This window comes from Aspergillus ambiguus, assembly GCF_047715705.1.
Source record: "Aspergillus ambiguus strain CBS 117.58 unplaced genomic scaffold BDV59scaffold_2, whole genome shotgun sequence".
Taxonomy (NCBI): Eukaryota; Fungi; Ascomycota; class Eurotiomycetes; order Eurotiales; family Aspergillaceae; genus Aspergillus; species Aspergillus ambiguus.
In genome coordinates, this window is record NW_027395515.1 from 1,555,410 (window position 1) to 1,571,890 (window position 16,481).

The following is a 16,481-nucleotide window of genomic DNA, read 5'->3' on the forward strand; positions in this document are numbered from 1 at the left end:
AATTGAACTACCCCATAATGACGGGCGGAAATAAACAGGCAGAAAGAATTAAGGTCTCAAACACGTTCCAAATTGGAATGTGGGAGTTACCTTCATACGGACAATTGTGGTCCATCTCGTCATCAGCATGTCATCCATCTCCGGTGGAGAACGCCCGATAACACGAGCCCCATCGATCGGGCTCGGATAGTAGTTGCCAACTGACGGATCATCTTCCCCTGGAACGTAATATCGTCCGACAAGCACTGAATCTGGCGACATCGAAGGCTTTCGTCGAGCAACATGCTGATCAGACCATGGTCCATCCAAAGCCACCTCTGTCCACCGCATGTTACAGACGACAAGGATCTAGGGTCATCCGTCCAGATGATGAACGTGCGCAGAATGTTGTCTGCATGAGGTTACTACTGATGCAAAGGCCAGCCACTGAAGTAATCGAACCTGTCACCAAAAAGTGGCCCCAATGGACTCGAACGAGGTAGTCGGATTTTTCTTGACCATGGCGTGTGGTTGGGGCCACACTGGCGCTAATGCGGGCCTCAAGAGGGCCGACCGGGGGTGGATCCTCATATTAATTACATACTGCGTACATCCCTCCAGTACTCTCCAGTAGTATGATTCCGATTCTCCCAGCGACAAGTTGGTCCGTCTCATGCAGCGCATGGGGATGTTCTGAAAGCCTCCTGACATGCATGATATCTCAGTGGTCCGCCATCCGGACGACAACCCAAGGTTCCTTTGCTGTCGCTTATCTCCTACCTACGACACCGGGAAACAGGTGGCATCCACCCAGGGAACATGAGCAGATAAAGGAGGTTCTTGAATCGTTCGGTCTTATCGCCTTCCTGAACCGTATATAGTACCCCTTGGAAGGGATCGGATGGAATGGAAATGGAGCACGAGTAGACGAAATTAACCAGTTTCCCGGTCGGAAGCTGCAGGTCTTCCTTGGTTTTGACATTCTGTCTAGGCGACCTAGCTCGGAGTCGTGCATACTCCTCCTCCGCAAGTGGACCAGTGAAGTTGGAATATTCCGAGATGCAGCCTGAAGATCACCTGCCCGCCGGCCACATGTAGGAAAAGTCGAAAAACAGGTTAAGGGGGATTATCATTGCGGATTTAGAATGACTACAGAAAAAGGATTATGCGACCATGGCGTTCGGAGTATGGAGTCCAAGGAGCAGGCGAGTATATTACTGTGGCAAAGCGGATAAACGGGGTGGTTCTTTTATCTAAGCATTACCAACCCGAACTTGTTAGAAATCATTGATAACGGTTCTAGACAGAATAGGATGCGATGGCGGAGGCAAAACCCAAAGGGGGGAAAAGGGGGACCCAGAGTCAAGAGGGTAAAAAACTGAAAGGATACAGTCGTACAGTCATACAACCTCAAATCGACTGAATCCAGCCAGACTGGGGCTTGCAGTCAACTCCACCCATCCACCTCGACGGCACGCACTGACTGGTCTGGAGAGGGATCGTCCCACGGTCCCAGACCGTTCGATCGCCTATTTTTAAGTTGGGGGATAACGTCCCAGCACTCGTATTTACCGCTAATTACTCGAGGTTTTCTCCTCCACGGGTGTGCATCATCGTCCCTAGACCTCTTCCGGGTACGGCGGCAACGCTAGATTATATCGTCGTCCAGCAGCCCTGAGTGTAGTCACAAAGATTCTCTACCAGGGCAACCGGACTAGTTCGAGAAATAATGTGAAATTATATGAACCGGATATTAATTTCGAGAATCACCATCATTGAAAGAAAGAGGGGAGTATATAATACAGAAGCAGGTAAAGGACCAGGATAAGAAAAAAAAAACTTTTTTGTATGGGTCGGAAAGATCAAATATCAATTTGCCCCCCGCATCCAACATTCCTTATCAAGTGGTGGTATCATTTTTTTTTTTTTACTTTTCTTTCTTTTCTTTTCTTTTTTTTTTTTTATAACTATATACATTTTTCATCTCATTTTCCCTGTATACTGCGGCTCCTCTTTTCCCTCCAGACCTCTCATATAACCCCTTCCCCCTCCATCATCCATCTCCCATCGCCTGGTTCTACACTCTAGTTTGCTGGCAACTGGAGCGCTTCTTCTCCCACTGGGTTCGTGAAGTTTAATCATCTCCTTCCATTGTTCTTCTCTCCTTCTCTTGGGACCCTCTTATCAGAGAAGCCTCTCTCCCCCATTTCCTTCTCCGAATTCTACTTCTCCCTCCTAGATGTCGAGTCATCACGGTACGTATGACTCTCTCTCCGCGTCTCCCCGGCCACCCTCTGTAATCCCGGTCTATTCGCCGAATGGTACTATACGAGGCAACGAATCCCTCTCTTCCTGTCATACCTTCCATTGTTGCCTCCCGACCACGGAACGGCCTCCCAACGCTCTTGCTGATATTAATCACCGTCCTCCCAATTCTTCCTTCACCTCATCCATTCTCTGTTCATAATGGGCTTCTCCCCACTCTCCCTTCTCCTCTCTCCATCCTAGATCCTAGATTTTACACCTCTGCAGCTTTTGTACCGTCTCCGATCCTTCCAGCCGCTGACTCTTTGAGAAAGACCACCCACAGAAGCATTCCATCTGCCGGCTTCTCTTCATTTGATCCACATTGGCCACGCACAACCTACAGTGCCTTTCTCCCCGTCCAGCCCACCATCTTCCGATTCTTGCGTTCCTGCACGAGTCGGCCGGATGCCCTACACTGCGCCGCTGAAGCAGTCGCCTTCCGCGCAACACATTGAGAACCTAGAACCGACCTCTCATTCCTGTCCCTCTTCTCCCGCCCTCGGCCGCAGTAAAAACCCTCATCGATCTCGTGCTTATTCCACGACGTCATATACTCGCAAGCATCGGAGGAGTCCATCCACCAACAAGACCTTCGCCGCTCCGGCTCCAACTAGCTCCACTAATCCCTCTCCCGTGAAGCATGCTGTCGACGGACATGGCAGTATCAGGCAATCCCCACCGCCAATAAGTGAGGCTCGCATCCCCCCTGGCGCCTTGATCTCTCCTCCTGAGTCTGGACCCAACTCAAGTGATGATGAGACTTCATCGTATAGGAAACGAGATGGACTGCAACTAGAGGAGCTTGAGGAGGCTGTCAGATCCATTGAACAACGCCGTGTTTCCTCTCCGGAGAGAAAACCGTCGGAAATGCAGCCTTCCTCTAGCCAGACCAGCCAGGCCTCCACCCATGCCAATGGAACGAAACCTGCACGCCCTCCTCTCTCTAAGGAAGCCCGGAAGATTTCACATTCCAGATCAGCCACAGAGACCTCCGTTCCCTACAATCAAGAACAGGCATTGACGAGCTCTCCCGAAGAGAGTGACCGAGATGATGAGCCACAGAGGAGACACCCCATGGTCCGCAAAAAGTCCGGGGAACTGGTGAGGCCAGCCTTGCGCCCGCCATCTGCTAGAAGACGCCCGTCGAGTATGCCGGGCACCCCGACCTACTCCAAAGCGGTCCACTTTGATTCCCAGTTGGAACATATCCGCCACTTCCTACAGGTGGATAAGCCACAGGCCGTGAGTGCGGGGACTTCGCCAGTAGACGATCACGACGCCGAAGGCGAATTTCCTTTTGCAAACAATGGCTCTCAGATACGTTCTTTTGAATGGGACCTTCGTCTACCCAATTTCCCTCACGACACCTCGAGGAGATCAAATCAGCGTGTCCGGCTCGAGCGTTTGTACCTGTCCCCAGATAAAACCACGTTAGTCGGCATGGTAGCCGTTGCAAACCTGGCCTTTCAAAAGCTTGTTGCGGCTCGTTTCACCTTTGACTTCTGGAAGACCATTTCCGAGGTAACCGCCGAGTACCACCACGATGTCCGACGAAAACAGGTGCACGATGGCTACGATCGTTTCTGTTTCAGCATCAAGCTGGACGAGCAGGCCAACCTCGAGAGGAAGACCATGCTTATTTGCATTCGCTACAATGTTGATGGCCAGGAGTTCTGGGATAACAATAACTCGATGAACTATCAAGTCAAGTTCCTCAAAGTCCCCGTGGCCAAGGCGGAGCCTTCCCGCTTGGGTGCGAGACCAACTCCGGCCACTCGTGTTCCTCTTCCTCGCAGCAGGACATTCGCTAGCTTTGGCACTCGTCCCCACTCGATTCCTTCCTTTGATGATTTCTCACATATGGAAGATTACTTATCTTTCGGTCGTCCCAATAGAGCAGCAAAGGATCGATCGTTGTGCGAAGATGCCTCGCATGATGAGGAGAACATGGCGCCTATCCGCCGCGATAAGCAGTCTCACCAGGTCTTCGGGACTCGCTATGATTTTGAGTCCTCTTTGTCGGCAGCCATGCGGAATAAAGCCACCCATGACCGCACTACATTGGCTGCTCGCGCCAAGTCTGAGAACGGCCCAGATAGTAAGAAACAGGCTTCTCTAGATGAGACTGATTTAACTGTGGGAAAGTGCACCACCCCCGCTACCGAAATCAGCTCCTCACCATCCCTTCCCAATAACTCACGGCCGTCGTCTCTTGTGTCAAGCAAACCTCACCGCGAGTCATCTGTCTACAAAGAGCTGGTCGACAAATACTGCTTTTTCGGGTCGCCGGATCTTGCGACCAGTGGCGGCCGGAACCCGGCTCCAGGGTCGGACATGTCTTCAGCACGACGGGACTCGTCGAGCAGTTCGAGCTCTGTCTCCCCCTGTTCATCACCCATATTGTCGCCGCGGTCGGATGGAAGTCGCGACAATGGCTCTCGCAATGCCTCTTCTTCGCCCAACCAGTTCGGGTACCCTTACCTCCAGCACATGCAACGCCACTTCCTCAAAGATGCACATACTCCGACTGTTATTCAAGGATGAAAACTTTGGTTGTGACTTCATAGGATGTACGAAATCTTCTGGTATGATGGATACCGAGACACGCCGTGTGGTTGATAAATTCCCATACCGGTCTTACATAACGCGTAGCCTTGCCTTTCAGTTTGTTCACTTGCATTTTCGGTCATGGTGTTTATTCTCTTGCGACGTAACATAAACCGCGGAGACATACAATCATGATCCAATATCAAGAACTTGTGATGAGGAAATCTGTTTCATATTGCCTTGTTTTCATGTTCTTTGTCTGCTGGGATTTGTTAGGGCTCATTACGATGACGATGACGATGAAATGTTCCTTTAGCCGCTGATAATTCAAATTCGCACATGCGTTGGCTTGAAAAGTCATTGGATGCATTTCCGAATGTTCACTTGCCTGAAATACGTTTTGACGTATTGGAGTTCTGAAAGGTCTGCCTATTTATGATGAATCGATCATGAGTGTAACAATTGATAGTCACGACATGCGTGATATAATAGTGCATGGTGTTTGCCTAGCATACTGTCAAGTTTGATCTTCGCGGTTGATTGTTATATGACATCTTCCTGTGAGGTTGATAGGCTTGCTTCATCAAATATATGCTCTCAGATATACAGCTACTGTATCAGGAAGTAAGTCTCTCTAGGTTCCTTTCCATGTATCATGACGTTTAGTCGTCTCGTCTTGTTAATGACCTAGAGCACTCGTAATGAGGTTTTATCAATTAACTTCTGTCAATTATCGATTTGACATTCCTCTCCCCGTGCAGCGGAATACAGGTATACAAGGACTAAAGATTTTTCGGAGTAGTTCACCGGGATTTTGCTTCGAGAGCGAAATGGGTGTCTGCAGACTATGTGATTTATTTCGATTAACGGAATATTAGAACAAGACAAAATTAATGAGCTGCCAGGCCTCTTCTTGTGTGCATGCGTAGCCGGGGCTGCGCGTTATGCGTGTGACTGCAAGTCTACGGAGTATAAATGCATTCCTGCGCCTGCATACCAGTGTCTACATACCGCTAGAATCATGACCGCCCTTACGTCCTGGCCATAACATTGCATCAAATGACTACTCCGTCATTCAAATTCGGCGCGCTATCATAGAGACTGGTGAGGGTTGCAAGGGCAAGGGCCAGGTACGAAATAGTCTATCAGTGTCCCACCGTCGGCTACAAACCATACTTGGACCGACCACTGTATGTTAGTTGGTCGGTTCTCCGATTGCGCCCCTTGCATCTGTAGATCTATCCTAAAGTAAGATTTAAACAATGCGACTCCTTCATATAAATACCTACATACAACGCCCTCGCTTATTTCGACACAGCTTTCTGTTGCTTTACACATCAAACTCTCGTTTTTTACGCTTCATTGAATCCTCCAACCCTACATAGCCGCCACGATGAAGAATATCGCAGCTATCCTCGTGGCCGCCTTCGTAAGTGTGGCCAACGCTGACCATTATCAAATTACCGCTGCCGGCTCGGGAGACTGGTTGAGAGCTTCAGGCGACACCCTTATTCTGGATAGAACCTCTGCGTCCACGCACGAGCTCTGGGATATCAACCGCAATGGAGACCTCTACAGCTTTCAAAATGTCGCCACTGGAGGCTACATTAGCTGCCAAAAACAAATTTGTAAGGTCACTGGACACCCTCAATTTTTCGCAATGGGGGGATCTAAAGCGGGAGGCTTGGCGATCAAAATTCCTGTGAATGACCTCGCCTGGACCGTGGCTGGTGACCAGATAGTGCTTTCTGCGGCGGATGGCAGCATATCCCAGGGGTTCACACTCATTAGCAAAACTTAGGATCCAGTCAGTTGGACTATTCTCGTCGAGGGATTTGTCGTGAAGCGATGTGGATGCTGGTGCTCCATGGCTGACAGATGAAGGAGCTGCCGACAGAAGAGCAAAGACCAATGGGGACTTGCGGTAATCGAAGCATGGTGGTGTTTTTCCGGTGGGATGCAATGATTTTTTCTTTTTCTTTCCTTTTTTGTTGGAATACAATTGCTTTTTGGTGCTTTGATATAGTTCCAATGGACGGCATTACATAATCACATGTTACCCGCTCCACGTGACCGTGGCGGGCGGTGCGGTTGGCACCCGCCCAACTGCCGCCTGCGAAACAACACGTTGGAAAGCGGTCGTTCATAACGCCCTTTTTCTCGCCCGCCTCCCGCCAATCATCGTGTGCCATCGCTTTTCACCTGTCCAGATCACCCCCGGGGCTTAGTCAGTCCCCCAGCAGTCGCTCCCGCCTATTTAAATCAAAGCCCCTCTCCCGTCCACGTTTTTCCTTCCTTTCTGCATCACTTTTCCCCATCCATTTGACCCGCAAGTGTCGCGTCTCTCATCACCCTACCACTTTCTTACGCGAATTTCATCAAGAACCAAGCTGTTTCACTTTTCTCTACATCTGACAACATGACTGGACGTACGTATTACCCTTTCCTGTCTCTTGTTCCCCCGTATCCGCGTCATCCGGTGGCGGCGGTGATGAAGCGCCCCTGGCGCCACGTGACCCCGCGTCCGCCTGTCGCGTCGTACCCATCACCATCACCTCCCACTTCGTTCTCCCCCTTCCATTAGTCAGAGCATATACATACCCGCTCACGTTGTCCTACATCTACTGTGCATGCTAACATCCATCTGCAGGCGGCAAAGGTGGCAAGGGTCTCGGAAAGGGTGGCGCCAAGCGTCACCGTAAGATCTTGCGTGACAACATCCAGGGTATCACCAAGCCCGCTATCCGCCGTCTCGCGCGCCGTGGCGGTGTCAAGCGTATCTCCGCCATGATCTACGAAGAGACCCGTGGTGTGCTCAAGTCCTTCCTGGAGTCGGTCATCCGGGATGCTGTCACCTACACCGAACACGCCAAGCGCAAGACCGTCACCTCCCTCGATGTCGTCTATGCCCTCAAGCGCCAGGGCCGTACCCTGTACGGTTTCGGTGGCTAAACTATCTGTCTACCCTCGTTCGCTCTTCGGTCTTGGTCGATCGTCGCCGCACGTATCGTCATACACAGCACGTGTCGGTGACGGTGGGGAGGATCCGTTGGGCGCCGGATATGGCGTGGGGTGGCTTTCTTTGCGGTTTATGAAATAAACGTGCGTTGTTCTTGCTTCTTTCACTCGGGTAATGGGGTTCGGAATGGTTAGGTTTCGTTTATTTTTGAATCTTCAATGGACTGGAATGCTATTCGATGGGTTACCGAACTGGTCTAGGGCTAGATGACCGGCTTTTCTGAAGATTCAATGTTCGAATGCTGGTTGATCAACGGCTGTGACCTTGTGAAGTTGATGTAGATGCTTCCTTCGTAGAATGAATTGTCGTAAGTAACTTGTGTATGTTGGGTCCCTTATGTGCCTCTCAGTATGGGCTGGCAGCATTGTACTGGACCACATCAGGGCCCTCTAGATTCGAGTGGCTAGCTGAAGAAGTATTACCACCTAAAGGAATCGGGAATTCATTCGTCATCCCGTAGCCTTCCTCCATCCTCTTATAGCTGTCCTTAATGCCACTGCAACTATCCGCAGTTTTCAGCCTACCCATGCGAATTAAGTACAGCCGCAAGCATCATTACTATTCCAGCTATAGGCGCTAATTGGTTAAAAGCAGAAAGTCCCATATCCAGGTACGGAGAACGTACGTAGGCCCTAAACTCTGCCCATCACATGCTCGACCGTTGTGCACGGGCCACATCGTGACGATGACGTTATCGTTCCAGCCCTGCTTTCTACTTTCTACCTCGGCCAGCCCAGCAGTCGCACGACCCATTTAACCCTTCGACATCCTTGAACGGCTCTCTTAGGGCCAAACCGGAGACCCTACATCCACAGTGAGGCAGTGATACGATGTCGGAATACAAAGTGCAGTACAATACGGAGCTGGTACGTCATGCTCGTGTGTCCATCTACACCTAGACTAGAATCCTCCTCACACTTCTCCCACAGGACTCATACTCCCTATACCATCGTTACGAGGAAACCCCGCCAAAAGACGACTGGAAGACCGCGGCTCTCCGGGGTCCAGCCCTCCCTGCTATCGGAAATGCCGTCGCCGGGGCCGTCGGCGCAGCCATCTCCAACGTCGCCACATACCCGTTAAGTCTGATCATCGCCCGACTACAGACTCAGAAACGGAATGGCAGCGGCACTAGGAAACCCAACTCCTCAAAAGACGAGAATGAGAGAAAAACCGATTCCCAAACCGACGAGGCAGAAGTCTACGCCAACGTACTCGATGCCGCTCGAAAGATCTACGCCGAAGAAGGCATCGGGAGCTTCTACACCGGTCTCGCCCAGGATACCGCAAAGACCGTCGCCGACTCCTTCCTGTTCTTCCTGGCCTACGAAGCCTTCCGCCAACGGCGAATCCGCGCCCGCTTTGGCGCCACGCGCCGCAATAAACACCTCGTCCTGCCGATCCTGGACGAGCTCGCCATCGGTGTCCTGGCCGGTGCGTTTGCCAAACTCTTCACCACCCCACTGGCCAATATCGTCGCGCGCAAGCAGACCTCCCGGTCGTCCGCGAGTACGCGGGAGATTGCGGCCCAGATCCGCGCGGAGAAGGGCGTCCGTGGATTCTGGTCGGGGTATTCGGCTTCGCTTATCCTCACGCTCAACCCGTCCTTGACTTTCTTCCTCAATGGATTTCTGAAGTATGCGCTGCTTCCGCGGGAGAGGCGCTCGCGCCCATCGCCGGCTCTGACGTTCCTCCTTGCCGCCCTCAGCAAGTCGGCCGCGTCCACGGTGACGTATCCGTTCTCGATGGCGAAGACCCGGTCCCAGGTGACAGGCTCCAGTGAGAAGGCTGACAGCAACGATGGTAAAGAGAAGGAAGATGACGATGGTCTTTCCCTGACGCCGTCCATTATCTCGAATGTTGTCTCCATTGCCCGCACGGAGGGTGTCTCTGCGCTGTATGCCGGACTGCCGGGCGAGGTCCTCAAGGGTTTCTTCTCGCACGGAACTACAATGCTGGCCAAAGACGCCGTGTACTCGGCAATCGTGCAGAGTTATTATCTCCTACTCATTGTGTTGCGGAGATATCCCACTCCGGATGAACTCGTCGAACGTGCCCGCGAGCAGGCGGAAGAGTGGGCTGAAGCTGCGCGCGAGGGCGCCCGGGATCTAGCAGAAAAAGCTAGGGACGAGGCCGGGGAAGCCTTGCATCAAACTGTAGGAAATGCCGCGGTGGATATGACTTCGTCAACCACTAGCCCCGTTGCGGCGCACTATGAGACGGCGGAGATGGTACATGACTATGTGGAGGATGATTCGAATGACTGGAGGAATATGTATAATTGGTTCTGGGAAAAGGACCAGCATGGGGAGGAGTGATGAGATGTTTATGTGTAGTTTAATAGATTATGGCATGCTTTCATTTATTATGTGCTGTCTTTGATATTCAAGCTCCGACTCTAGCATAGCTTCTAAATATCTTACCATTGCTGAAAACTGCATAAGAGCTAACTGAATACGTTTAGTCTTCTCCTTTCCTTTGTAAAAGACCATTCCTGGTTAAGAACGTATGTCGAATAAAGATATTATTCTGGATAGCCCATCTATATTATAGTATATCCATCCATCAAAGTCCGGCTTCATGGTAATAGACAAGAGAAGACCCAAATGTAGGTAACCACCTTACAGGGGAGAAATAACACGCGAAAACGTGGGTATGTGCTGCAACGAATTAAACAATCTGCTTCATCGCCAAAACAAAATATCATGAGTGAGATTCTCGGTGCGCCATTAATTAAGAGGAAAGGGTAGCATTTCATAAATCATCAATATCATCATCATGAAATGTCATTTTAAGGGCGTAGTCGATAGTCATAAAAAGGATGAAGTTCAAACGCTCGCAGTCCGTCGCTTCTCGCTCGGTTTCTGCGCGTAAGCAATCAAGAATCGGAATCCAGTTCCACGTTGTTGACATTCCCGAATTATCTTCTTGTCTGCCCAGATGCTAAGATCTGCGTCGCCGTTTGGGAGCACTGGAATTTCGTAACATCGCGTATACCACCAACGACCGACTTTGGCGACTATCTTCCGGATAGACTCGTCGTTTGACGGGGATGGAGATGGATCCGAGAGTAGGTCGCCCAGGGAAAGGTCTGTGTCATTTGAGGAGGATTTTTCGTGTGCCTTTGATGGGGCTGGAATGGAGGCTGTAGATGCAACTGAGAAGTTTGTCAATGGAGTAGCTGTTGTGGCAGCTAAGGTTGACGACTGATTGGCAGATGACACTGTGGACGACGAAGATGCCGACGTTCGCACGATCATGCCCGCAACGGGGATTCGCACCATACATCTGCGCAGGTTGTCGAAACCGTACCGTCCTAGTAATCTCTGGACGCTGTCGGTGGTCGGCTTGAGACTGATATTGGCGTCGGAAAGATACGTCCGCTCCTTCAATTGGCGGACGGCCTTTCTGGTGCGAATTCCCATGTTGACCATGTCGAGATCGAGGACACTCATCTCCATATAGCCACCAGGCCGCAACACTCGCTTGCATTCTGATATGACGTTGGCCTGGACAGCCTCGGAGGAAGCAGCAGGAAAACGCAGCACAGTGACGGTGAAATATCCTCTTGGGAACGGCAGCTTGGCTTCTAGGCTGGCGTGGTGGATTATATGGTGATTTGACGGAGGCATCCAGGCAGCCGGATGCTTTGGACCAGTTGGAGCTGGTCCATCATCTAGGGCATACACCTCTGCATTCGGGTATGTTAGAGAACAATAAAAAGACCAGTCATCGTTACCCAGACCATCAATGACGAGTATGCGTTCTCGATCTCCGCCGTCCTTGACACGGTTATGGGCCGGGCTGAAAAGGACCCTTCCAAAAGATAGCCAACGACTTGTCATAAGTGATCCCGATCGGATATTTGTCTGCGCTGTTGGTCCCTCGCGGTCGCGCTCGGCAATGTCGAAGAGGATCGTATTTCGTTGTCTGCAGGTCTCGACACTGGGAGATGGATTCAAGGACGGCGAGCGGAGGAATGTGGCTTTGGGTTCAGGAGAGGCAACGGCCGCGGTATTTCTTTGTTGAGCCCTTTCAGAAGTGTCACAGCCATCGTAACTGTCCCGATAACTTGCAATAATATCGCTGTATGAAGGCTGAGTAGACGGGGCGATGGATGAATGTAGGGCTGAGACAATTCTAGACCGGCGAAGATGAACTGATCCGTTGCTGGAGCAAGGGGACGCGGGGGTCAAAGCCACAGTAGGTTGTTCAGGTACTGCAGGAGCAGTCTGTTTACTTCCATTGCCATTGAGTTCAGCTTGGAGTGCTCGACTAGCCATCGTAGCCATCTCAAACTTCTCGTTTTCAGCCGTCTCAATAGGAGAAATTGGTCTCGTTCGTTCCCGGGAGAGAACATGGTCAATCAGATCATCGTATTCGCCCCACACCTCATCTTCATTCAATGCAGAGTCAGGGTTGGGAATGACGGCAGTGACGGCTGCCATATTTTCAGAACCACTGGAAGACGGCATAGAATCCGTTCCGGGGGAGAAAGTCAAGAATTCATATTTCGCATATGGACCAGTGATCATATCCAAGACAGTTCTATCCATCGGATTTCCAAACGGCTGAGTGAGGTCGAACCCACGTCTATGTTGATCGGAATCCGCAACATTTGTTGGGGAGAACCCATGGTCCTTTTCCTTCACAGGAGCCGGCAGCGAAGGCGTTTCAGAAGTACTGAAAGGTCTAGAGAACGATTGGCATGCGGGGATATGCTTTCGCTCTCTTCTAGATACAACTCTGGGAATTCTACCCACTGATGCCAGTCTCGTTGGACGGCCCTCATCAGTCGTGTTCTGAGTAGTAGTAGCAGGAGGATGTTCTCTGTTGAAGTACACTTTTGGAGAAGAAGGCCCTCCAAACCATTCGCCGTATAATTTAGGAGGCGAGGGAAGCAAAATTGAGTCGCTGCCTTTCCGTATCTTTAAAGCGGCAGGAACCTCGACTGCGGAGCTTATGTGGTCTTCGATGTCAGTAGGCGGTGATTCTTCAACGTGATGGATAATGTCTTCCAGGGGGTCAGAGTCAGCATCTACGAGCGCGTAATGCGCAACTTGACGACGGATTGCCACAGGAGATACTGTAACTTGCAGCTGGGGGGCGGATATTGCAGGCTCCGGTTGACGGGGTTCGGTTCCAGGATCTCGCTGGAAAAAGGGCCATTTCAAGCCTAGCCCTTTCCTTGATAATTTCTTCTGGTGAGATTTGGACTGGCTGGGTTGCTTCGGATTCAGGCGCCGAGGTCCAGCCGAAGTTTGATCTTTTTTCGCACTTATATTGGGCTCCTGCTGTTGGAGTGTTCTTTGGGAAGTTGGATATGAGCTGCCAGCCTGATCGACCCGAGATGTAGGTGGAGATACAATAGCCGAATGCTCTGGTGGTACCGGAGAGTTTTTGACTACTGGCCGGTAATTCTTCCCGCTCTCGCTCACAGCCCCAGAGTTAGTCGCCAATGACTCAGTCGAATATCCGGTAGACTGGGTTGTGGTAGGGTATAGGGCAATATTTGATGTTGATCCAGTGCTAACCCCGCCTGAACTTTGTTCGCTCTGTGTTCGCATCAATGTTGCGCCTTCCATACCTCCACCATGAATCACAACAGGTTCAAGCCGATCAAGAAGGAAATCGTCAAGGTCTGCATCTGGTCGGCCCCTGGCACTTCCCTTGCTGGAGGTCGATTTGGGCACACTTCTGGTGGTGCTGGTAGACCGTGCCCTCGTAGTGCTACCACTACTACCAACACTTGACTTTCGTCCACGCTGGGCATACCTCCCATAGCCTTCATGGCCTGTGCCTGCAGCTGGTCCTCTGCGAACAGCACGAGTCTCCTCCGGACTTTGGGCGTTGAGATCAGACCTTGACTTCTTACCAAAAAAGCCAAAGCGGCGCGACTTTGACGGACTAGGCGGCTCTCGTGGTATCTTTGGTTCTTTCGTCAGTGTTCGCGGCGACTTGCGTGGTAGCCCTGGCGATCCTTGCTTGTATGCTGGGGCGCGCGAAGGACTTCTGGACTGCAGTGAATCGACCGAAGCCGCTGCAGACCGATCAGATAATAGATTTGGCCTGTCTCCAGCTGAGGAGCTCCCCGCAGAGCCCCGACGTTTATGGTTGGTCACTGTGCCTGGAGACAGGCTACTGTGAACCACGGGGGATGGTTCCAACACTAACCGATGGGTTCCCTCTCTGCTTGGCCGTAGGGGAGGCAGTGCACGATCGTAGCTAGGTCTTCTGTGCGTGCTTCCCCTTGTGGGCGCTGGTAGCGAATGAATATAACTGCCTTTTTCATTCGCACTCTCCTTCTCAGTGCTAAAGTTTGCCCTCTTCGGAAGGTTAGACTTCGCCGCCGGCCTGGGTTGCATATCTTTGGTTGCGGCGCCAGGGAGCCTAGAAACACTGGCTTTGGTTCCTGGTTCTTGCGATTGCCCTCTACCTGGTGACTGAATTAACCCTGTATCCTTAGACGGATCAGGCGTGTTGTACTTTGCAGCGCTGGCTTGGCTTTGAGGTGATTCCTGTACACGAGGCGAAAAGACCGGAAGTCTGCTCTGTGAAGGGCTGGGTTGACGCAGACGAGGTATACTCTTAACCGGCTGAACGATCCCGGGAGAATAGGAGGACAAGGAGGTTGGAGTCGATGTCCTACTCCAGACACCAGGTGACTCAGAATATCTCGTGGAGGGACTGCTTGCGGAGTGAAAGACCGGCGTGGGAGGAGGCAAATTATGTGTATTCAGCGTCGTCCGCAGACTTGCCAGTTCTCTTGGACCTTGGAGGACCTGTTCTGGTCGTTTATCTTCGGCCATCTGGGGCTCAATATCAGTATCGGCGTTCGGCTCATTCAGTTGAGTCGAGCTTTTGATGGCTTGGGAAGGCGCCATTGTAATTGCAGCTGGCTGAGACCTCGCTGGGATTATCACATTTAGTCGCTCTGGTCTGACCGGCTCTTCCATGGAGATGTTATTGGCAATATGCTGTCCAATTGTTGGGGCTTTCCTCCGAAGAACGTTCCTTGGCCGGCTCTGGACAGGATTATGTTGCACTGCACCTCCAATAATCGGAGATGTCTCCGTATATGGAACTTGCTGCACGTGGTGTTCGGACGTTAAGGCAGGAATCGGAAGGGGAGATGAAGACGTGGGCAGGGGATGCGTAGTCGCGCGCGGCGGCAGCAGGGGATGAAGAGCTTGAGCGAGTGGTAAAGAGGAAGGATTGGATTGGAATCCAATGGGGCGGTTCTCCTCGGCCTCGGAAAAGGATGAAGCTCTGCTGTATCTGGTCGGTGGGTTGATTGGTCTCGCAATTTGAGACCTCATTGACGGCGATGTAGCAGGCCCGGGTGGCTTCGCTGATGTGCTCCTTATGGAAGATGATGATACGTTTCGAGACTGGGATGCAACATCCCTGAACCGGGGTATTCGACCGCCATCAGAATTGTACGACGACATGGTGTTACCTGAGTCCAGTTGCCGAGGGTAGTCCGTGGACCAATGGTACAGCGATGGCAAACAAACAACACGGAGGCAAAATCATTCCGTCTGGAGGACGCGCTTCGGTGTGGATCAAGAATTTTCTGATGAGTGTTACTAGAATTGCTCCTAGTAGAAGGGGGAGGTGAGATCAGTGTCTTACCACCCCAAGACAAGAGTATGCATATCTAAGAGATACCAAAGAGAAGTGGGATAAAGTATAGGACAGGACGTGTGAGCAACAGACCGGTATTGTGCTCGAGCGGCAACCAGAGGGAAATATATTGTAGTAAAACCAACAAAATTAAGTCGGAGTGACCGTCGGGACGCGAAAAAGCAGCTTTTCTCTATTTTGCACAGCCAGTGATGTAATGAGCTGTCAGGTAGACATAAGTTTAAATGGGTCTTTGCCTGTCAAAAAACGGGTGATGTACTTGGGCAAGCCAGACGGCAGACGCATTGACTCCGCCACAGTATGGATGGAGTGGCTAAAACGCACACAGTCGAGCTGAGCCTGCACGACCACGTCAGAGAAAATAACCTAGAGCGGACGCATAAAAAATGACATAGGAAAAAAAAATCTCTACATAGACCAGCTGTGTAGAGACAGGCGATGATTAAGAAATAACGAAAGACTTTTCCTTCTTGATGAGTCTGAGACCGGGATAGATCTGGACTTTTTGAAGGCCAAGGGTAGCCCCAGCGCTAAACCCAACAGTGGGGAAGCGAGATGCCTATTCGCAGGTAAACGACCCATCGAAAGACTGCAGCGAGAAATCCTGGTGTTGTTCGATGAGATCGACACCGGCTCCGTATTCGAGGATTTATGTGACCACGAAGATCATTTGTGCTAGAGCTGTGATTTTGTTTCGCTCGTTATCAGTCCCATCGAGTAATGCGGATCTCTGGAACAGCCAAGGGCGCACTGGGATGGGGCCACAAGTTAGCTCGTTCGTAGCGAAGGTGATCGTGCGCGACACTAGACAGGCCACGATTGTCTCGGACTGGAGTCCTCCCCGGAGTTGGTTTGTTCGCCATGAGCCGTACAGTCAGCCGGGAGAACTGACAGGTTGACACGGGATGGAGTGGCGTGCGATGGCGGGAAGACCGTCGACTGCGCAATCGGACCCTGGCGACAAATTGGAGGACGATATGGA

General features: G+C 51.4%; 4 protein-coding genes across 4 annotated transcripts; 3 read left to right on the forward strand and 1 right to left on the reverse strand.

Moving 5' to 3' along the window:
* The first annotated feature begins 2,519 nt into the window (after window positions 1-2,519).
* On the forward strand, window positions 2,520-5,139 carry BDV59DRAFT_52978 (protein phosphatase regulator GAC1). The gene is made up of 2 exons (XM_073696564.1): window positions 2,520-4,871; window positions 4,939-5,139. The coding sequence occupies exon 1, from the start codon at window positions 2,692-2,694 to the stop codon at window positions 4,828-4,830; it is 2,139 nt and encodes a 712-aa protein (XP_073552751.1). The 5' UTR covers window positions 2,520-2,691; the 3' UTR covers window positions 4,831-4,871; window positions 4,939-5,139.
* A 2,113-nt stretch (window positions 5,140-7,252) lies between these two features.
* Window positions 7,253-7,785, forward strand: BDV59DRAFT_190736 (histone H4; the record flags this gene model as incomplete). The annotated part of the gene is made up of 2 exons (XM_073691797.1): window positions 7,253-7,262; window positions 7,484-7,785. 2 exons carry the CDS (start codon window positions 7,253-7,255, stop codon window positions 7,783-7,785), a joined length of 312 nt encoding a protein of 103 aa, XP_073552752.1.
* A 797-nt stretch (window positions 7,786-8,582) lies between these two features.
* Window positions 8,583-10,300, forward strand: BDV59DRAFT_169048 (putative mitochondrial carrier protein). The gene is made up of 2 exons (XM_073688170.1): window positions 8,583-8,718; window positions 8,782-10,300. The coding sequence occupies exons 1-2, from the start codon at window positions 8,683-8,685 to the stop codon at window positions 10,168-10,170; spliced, it is 1,425 nt and encodes a 474-aa protein (XP_073552753.1). The 5' UTR covers window positions 8,583-8,682; the 3' UTR covers window positions 10,171-10,300.
* Window positions 10,301-10,559: 259 nt separating this feature from the next.
* On the reverse strand, window positions 10,560-15,433 carry BDV59DRAFT_53389 (uncharacterized protein). Its single transcript, XM_073696567.1, has 2 exons — window positions 11,598-15,433; window positions 10,560-11,543 (listed from the first exon to the last, which is right to left on the reverse strand). Exons 1-2 carry the CDS (start codon window positions 15,301-15,303, stop codon window positions 10,681-10,683), a joined length of 4,569 nt encoding a protein of 1,522 aa, XP_073552754.1. The 5' UTR covers window positions 15,304-15,433; the 3' UTR covers window positions 10,560-10,680.
* Window positions 15,434-16,481: the final 1,048 nt, after the last annotated feature.